This window comes from Elaeis guineensis, chromosome 2 (assembly GCF_000442705.2).
Source record: "Elaeis guineensis isolate ETL-2024a chromosome 2, EG11, whole genome shotgun sequence".
Classification (NCBI taxonomy): domain Eukaryota; kingdom Viridiplantae; phylum Streptophyta; class Magnoliopsida; order Arecales; family Arecaceae; genus Elaeis; species Elaeis guineensis.
In genome coordinates, this window is record NC_025994.2 from 111,288,723 (window position 1) to 111,296,155 (window position 7,433).

At 38.2% G+C, this 7,433-nt stretch overlaps 1 protein-coding gene across 1 annotated transcript; it reads right to left on the minus strand.

Moving 5' to 3' along the window:
- Nucleotides 1–689: 689 nt before the first annotated feature.
- Nucleotides 690–7,169, minus strand: LOC105044603 (transcription factor VOZ1). The gene is made up of 4 exons (XM_010922553.4): nt 6,623–7,169; nt 6,206–6,492; nt 1,814–2,339; nt 690–1,669 (listed from the first exon to the last, which is right to left on the minus strand). The coding sequence occupies exons 1-4, from the start codon at nt 7,116–7,118 to the stop codon at nt 1,074–1,076; spliced, it is 1,905 nt and encodes a 634-aa protein (XP_010920855.2). The 5' UTR covers nt 7,119–7,169; the 3' UTR covers nt 690–1,073.
- Nucleotides 7,170–7,433: the final 264 nt, after the last annotated feature.

The window sequence follows — 7,433 nt, forward strand, 5'->3', positions numbered from 1 at the left end:
GACTTGAAAGACCATGCCTGCTAATGGCTCACCATAATGATGCATTCGAGCATGAATTTTTTCAAGAAAAAGCCTAACCAGATTCAGTCCCATCCCTTGATGAGCTAGTATATGGACACCTACCCTAAGGTCAATTTAAGGTACTCGATATAAAATTTGAGTTCTATTTTGAAATGACTAGCATGTGCACGTTTCATGCGAACTAAAAGTTTACAGCACATTCGAGAACTACCAACATAACAGATAGTTATCATTGGCAGTATGATCTGATGATACGTTCATAGAATCTTGATAAGAGAATCTTCCAGGTGAAGCATGTAGCATGTGAAATTTCAATAATCAAATGGCGAAATCAAGGACATAAAATTTGTTAACCTTTGGCATCCAATGCAACCAAATTCTACCCCCCAACTACTGACATACAGATATATCAAAGTAGCTTATCATCTAATTTATCTGGCATAAATATCTCATAGCAACAAACCGCATATGGAACAATGGCCACATAAAAAGCAAAAAACCACCAAGGATCATTAGCAGGTGGAAATAGCAAGGAAAATTTTGTGTTGAAATGAAGCTGCCTGTAACGCTCAGACTAACCCAAAAAAAAAATAATAATAAAGTTCAGACTAAAACTCTCCAAAATCTTTTCAAAAATCAAGGACACTATAAAAATGTAAAACAATATATAAGGTATATAATGCTTCAAGTAACTTTGTTATTACAGCTCTGGTGCAGTGTGTGTAATGAGGGGGTTATGCCTCATCAAGTTAAAGATGCATCCAGGGGAAACGATGGTTGAGCCACTTTTACATTAGTTACAACTCATGATCACTGTCATGTTCTAGCATTCAAGAGCTTAGATGCCCGGCTGCCAAATGGTCTCCTGCACATGCTGACACCATGTATAAAGTTAATACAGTTGACATGATGCTATAAAAAGACCGAAACCTGAGCAGGGAATATTTGTCATAAAGTCACAGCCAATATATTTCTTTTGGAGAAATTTAAAAATCAGTTCATAAACCATCATTATGGGACGGTCCCTGACTGCCTAATGTTTCTCTCCTTGTCTATGTTCCATAACAGTCCTTTTCAACAGAATACACATATTGGAAACTAGGTCCATAAGCTGAGTTCTCATTTAAAGACACCATCTGATCGGAAGCATGATAGAAGTTTAGCACATTCTCCTTCTGATTAGCTATGTGTGGACTTGAATACATACTTTCAGCAATGCCTTTCTGATTAGCTTTTGTCCTACTCTTGGTATTTTTCTTGTTATCCACAGAATTCTCTGCATTGAGCCTTCCCATCTGCCGCTGCAGATCAACAAGTGAAGTGCCTGTCAATTTTGCTCTGGAACTTTTCTTTGCATCAACAAACTTGAATTCTAGCTTATATAAAGCGAGATCATCACAATTGCTGATCTCATACTCATAGAGATGCCACTCAAAGTGGGTTAGCGGTTGTGGATCCATGTAGTAGGACCTTTTTGAGCCTCCACATTCCTTCATAACCTGCTTCCTAGATTCATGCCAACCACGGCCACTGTAATCTGGCAGTGACCTCTGCTTTCGATTCCCACTCTCAAAAGCCCTTCTTGGCTTGTCAAAAAAGAGCCATTCTCTAATTGATTCACCCTCAAGAACAGACAGATCAAAAAGCTCTGCAACATCATGTGAAATCCCAGCAATCAGATACAGCTAATTTTATCGAAAAAAATCCGAATCTTTAAACATAGCATGATAGTGGCAGTAATAGCCAAACGAAGAACATTCTATGCACATATAAAAGTGTAATGTAGACATACCTGGAACATTCCATGGAGACTTTGCAGTTGCAGCTCCTTCACATACTAGGATACCAACATTTTTTCCTTGTGTCTTTGCACAAAGAGCTGCAAAAAGTGGACTATCTTTTAGATCGACACCACCAGGACGTAGCACAGGTGCCATGCCTGGAGGACCTTCATTCAGTGCCAATGTAGCATGAAAGCTGCTGCAATAATCTTGACACCACTCTGATCCCTGAGCAGGCCGAGGACAGTCCCAGAGTGCACATTTTGGCCCTAAAAATGCAGATGGTGGAGGACATATTGTTGGCAGCAAGTCTGACATATGGGGTAACACATCCTCACCATTTTGCTCACTACTATTGGTATTAAGATACACATTATGGTGCAGTTCTTGGTGCAGACTGAACTGTTGGTAATCCAAATGAGCAGTCCTGTCCAAGCAATTTATGATGGCATGGTCTGTTCCAGCGTGAAGGTTGCTTTTGTATCGTTCGCCGTAAAGAAATTCATGTTCTGTTAGTTCCTGATTCACATAATAATCCTGCAAGTAAAACAAATTTAACAATTTATGACCCTTGTAATCACACTAAGATTGTGAATGAACCAATATTGAAACTAAACTAAAACCACCACACACATAATAGCAAACGATAAAAGGAGGACCAAAAATGTTCTTCACTTCCACACTAGATTATGACAACAGTGTTGGAAAATGAGAATGCCACAAATTGCCTGCCAATACATACCACCATAGACTTTTAAAGCAAAAGATAAGGAAGTGGCCATACCATAGAATTCTTCCCATATGACTAAACATGATAAACACGCAAAGCTAAACAACAAATCTTAAAAATATTAGCAAACACCCCAGTAGATAACACTTTTGCAAACCAATAGCCAGCAACATTAACATGATATTTTTCTTTCATATAAGAGCACAAGCTGCAGAATTGCAAAATGATAAATCAAAAACGTTCTCCTTTTCTCTAAGAAATGACATTTTCATAATCAACATGAGTTGCATAGGTCATGGGAGTTATAAGTTGTAATATGAAGAAGCAATGTTTCCAAAATACCAGAGCACAAAGTAAGTCATTATATAGGGAGAGAGCAATGCATCAAGGAAAACATCAAAAGAAGGAAAGGAACATATAAGAATGTAGAAAACCAAAAGAACCTCAGGTGCAGAAGATCCAATAGCAAGAAACATAAAAATTCTCCTGTTTCCAGGGCTTCAACCAGATCTCAAGTAATTTTGCATATTTCATGTATCTTCAAGTAAGAATACAAAATAGTTTTTTATATTTTAATTCTTTGACTCCTATCCATTTAAATAATTAATTTTATGTTTCGAATGCTGCTAGCTGAGAATTTTAGTCGATGAACGTCAACTTCTTCAAGCACATTTCACAGGATAATATGGTTATGGTACTTTTTGAAGATTGAACCGTAGTGCTCAAACCTTTTCCGACTAACCTATTTGTAATGCATATTATGAATCAGTGAGAGCTTAGAACTTCAACTCAAACAACAAATTTTCACATGGTGTTGAAAAAAGAATTTGCCGATGTTTTAAAAGGCAGTTGCAACTGGCAGCCGACCAGGGGGCGATGTAGTGCTTAAGCAGAAGTTGGAACTTGGAACCTACATAGATTATATTTAAAAATAAAAAATAATTAAAATTCATCAAATAACAAAAATAGAAATAGATAAACTGAAAAGAAAAGGTAATTAAGGAAACACTTTCATGCTCATATAAGGAATTGTATTAATATGAACTGTAAATAACATTTTTCACTATGAATTGGATAAGAACATTAACAAATGATCCAAAAGAACATTCTTAATGACTAAAGTTAGTCCATTGGGCAACTCACCAAATAATAACAAAGAATAAAAAACTAACCAAATTAGTAAACTTGTAAGCGTTAACCAAATTAAGCAAAACAATAAGAAAGATAATGCAAAAAATGATCCAACCAAAAATAATTCATGGACTACTTCAATAGATGGGACCCATGCGGGGTATGTATTAAGTTCCGAATTGATTGTGCATCAGAAAGAACCTAGGTACTTACATAGGGCCAACAAACATAAATAATACCTTACATCTAACCATTTTGGGTAAGGTCCAAGAGAGTTCAAACTGGGACAATCTGGGCCCCATAGTCTTGGGATGGTTCTTTTGGGTGCTAGCTAGGTGGTTGAGCCGCAAATAAAGGCCACCTACAGCACTAAGCACCAGATAAAGTGGTGTTATGCCCTTGACTATTTCCTTAGCCCATTGTGAGAACCACTGACCTATCACTATCCCCTCCACACAGTGCCCCTCCATGCTATCACAGGCATATCAGGTCTGCATCCACCCCTTGCCGAGGAACATGGCTCGCAACCCTGCCTTCTTCTCGATTAGGCTGTCAATAGCAATGTAGTGTGTGGTGAAAGAGCAACTGCTAGTCTCAGTGTCTTCCTAGTTTACTTCCTCATTAGTTCCCACCCATATGTGCTAATATATAAATTTAATGATGGTCTGAACTTTCTCCACTGTCTGCTTTACTCTTTGAAGCCTGCCAATGTCCCTAAGAATCAGATTAATGCAGCGGGCAGCAAATAAGGTCCAAAAAATATACGGCCTTCTATCAACAGCTAGCCAGCCCTCTTATACTGGACTCAATTATCAGTTGGCACATGCAAAACATGCTGCTCCCCCATGCTATCGATAACCTCCTCCGTCGAGTAAGGATGTAGTCACTGTCGTGTACTCTATCTGAAGCATCAAGTGATTGGTGGAAGAATGACTTCTAGTCATAGACTCACAGTATATCAGGAAGTTAATAGGGCTTCACCTAGTTAGACCAGATCAACCATAACACATCAATATCAATCAATATATGGGTCACTTGTTCTAGTTAGACCAGACCAACCATGTCATATTTCTTGTATTTTGCAATTTAGAAATTGTGTAAAAATTATAGTATTTAGAAAAATTGAAAGTTTGAAAAAGTATGTATCTTATGAAATTCAAAATTACAGATCGAGCATAGTGTTACCATGACATGTTTGCAAATTTTAAATATGATGATTCCTCTATGTTGCATGGTTTTATACTTGCATAAATTTTTGAATGGAAAAAATATTCTTTTATTTCTAAAAATAAAATATGAAAATTTATGTTATGAAAATGAGTACATTGGTTATGAGAAAAACTCTTTAGTTAGACTATGATCTGGATATAACCAACGAGACTAATCATTGGCCATACAATTAGAAACTAATTTTTCCTAAACGTAACCAGTTGGAACTGATCACTGGCACATGCTGATGCATCACATGTTTGATTTTAAGACTAATCTCTTTGCACTGTCATAGGGTTAATCATGACCGTATGAATCGAAGCTAGTTTTCTTCTAGGCCTAGCTAGTGGGACTGATCACTGATATATACTGATGAATCACATGTTCTATATTCAAGGACTAGTCTCTTCTAGATCTTATCATGAGACTGATCATGATTGTAGTCACCGAAAATTGGGAGAGGATTTAAAATTTTATTGCTATATATGATATATTTGAAAATTAAAATTATATTAGTTTATGCATCTATTATTGTTTGTTGCTATATTTAGAAAAAAAATTAATTATACTTGATTCCTCAGAAATATTGATAACTTACTGAGCTTGTAAAGCTTATTCTTTCTTTTCTTTTTTAAGATCCAAAAGAGCATGTGGGAATATAGGACCGAGCAATGAGAAGCGTAGGATTTTAAAGGATATTTGCTTAGTTTGTTTTTGAATAAATATTGATCTGGATTTATGTTAATCAACCTTATGAGAAATTGGTGAACTACACTTTATTTGAATCGATAAAAATTAGAAGTTTGTTTTTTTACCACTGTCTGAGTATGGTTTGATATGATATTTTTGAATGTGAAGGCGATCGTTGCATGTCTTAAGGGATTAAATCCTAGGGGCATGCGGCTGTCTCATGTGACCGGTCCAGCCATCAAGTCAGGGTGTGACACAAGCACTTGAGTTTATATGCAAATCTTGAAATCCACCAGTTCCAACATCAAAACTCGTGCAACTTCAACCAAGTTCTAGCCACAAAGATGTTCCTGTTTTGCCTCAGAATGTAACTGCCATTGAAATACTGCCTAAATAATTGTTTTTCATTAATGTTATATAAAAGTAAAGGATACCAGTTGCAAGTCCATCCACCGAGAAGTGAAAGACCCAAGAACTGGAATTGAGGATGTTGCAAAGACAAAGAGAACTAAACCAAATTCCCCAGCTTGCCCCTAACAAGAACTATCACATGCATGCAACCAAGAAGAAATAAATCCAATTATCCAACACAACTTCGGTATGTTGGAAAGGGAAAAAAAAAAAAAAAAAAAAAAAAGCTCACCTCTTGAAAGACAGCAGTTTCTCCACCTTGAATTTCTTCAACATAAGGCTCGGGCACATCTAAAGGCTCGGCCTTTGCCTTCCCAGGAGCTGGCAGAGCGAGCTTGCTCGTAGCATCATCCTCCTCCTCACTAAGCTGCAACAGCCGGAGGGTTTCTGACGGAAGTTCTGAGGGCACATCTAAAGGCTCGGCCTTTGCCTTCCCAGGAGCTGGCAGAGCGAGCTTGCTTGTAGCATCATCCTCCTCCTCACTAAGCTGCAACAGCCGGAGGGTTTCTGACGGAAGTTCTGAGGAGACATGAGTATTCCCCGGCACAAACCAATCAAAATCCGTCACCTTCAAGTAAAAAGGGCGGGAAAAAAAAGCAAAGCAGGATGATAGAAAGGACTAAAAAAAGGAGGGATGGTGAGGCATTACGAGGAAAGAGGAAGCGGAGAGGACTCGTTAAACTCGGCCTTCCACTCGCGGAGCATCTGGGCGGACTGGAGGTCGCTGAACATCCCCTGAAGGTCATCCACCCGGTTCTTGGCCTTGTCTTTGAAGAGCTGGTGGGACGCCGACCGACATACGGTCTTCGAACCTTTTCCCATTTGCGCCCCACCAACCCCAACCCAAATCCCTCGCCCAATCCGCCCTGATTCCTCTCAGAAACTCGGCCGATATATCGCAGAAGAGCGATCTGGATAGGGAGCAAGGGAAGGAAAGCGGGATTGGGGGGAACCGAGAGAGGAGACAGAAGAATCGAAGAGGAGGAAAGACGGGAACTGGTAGATTTCGAGGGGGATTGAAACCCTCGAAGGGCGAGCTTGGCCGGGACTTGGGGTTGGGGGAAACGAGGGGGAAGAGACGGACTCTTATTGCTTTCTTTTACCGGCCTTATTTGTTCCGTCTCGCACTCGCACGCTTGTAACATTTCTTGGGTGGTCGGAGGGAACACCAGCGTTGCTAACCACTCTTTCCAGAAGGAAAGACACCGACGGTAACGCGGGCGGCAAAAGCTCGTCACCTCTAAGATTTTCTTTTTTAATTATTTATTTAATAAAATAATTATATTTAAATTTAATGTCATGATTTCGATCCGATATTATGAATCGAACATCATGATAAATATATCACAACAAAATAAAATTTAAATAATTATTATTTAATTTTAATTTAAATAATTAAATTAAATATTTTATATCTAATAAAATTTTATTAAAAATAAAATAATAAATCTAAGTTCAAT

Bases quoted from the DNA above. Each gene is read 5' to 3' on its own strand.
- LOC105044603 (XM_010922553.4), bottom strand. From the start codon at position 7,118: ATGTTACAAGCGTGCGAGTGCGAGACGGAACAAATAAGGCCGGTAAAA. The intron at 2,340-6,205 runs GTGAGCTTTTTT...TTTTACTTGCAG, and splicing joins AAACTGCTGTCTTTCAAGAG to GATTATTATGTGAATCAGGA. The intron at 1,670-1,813 runs GTATGTCTACAT...ATGATGTTGCAG, and splicing joins GTCTCCATGGAATGTTCCAG to AGCTTTTTGATCTGTCTGTT.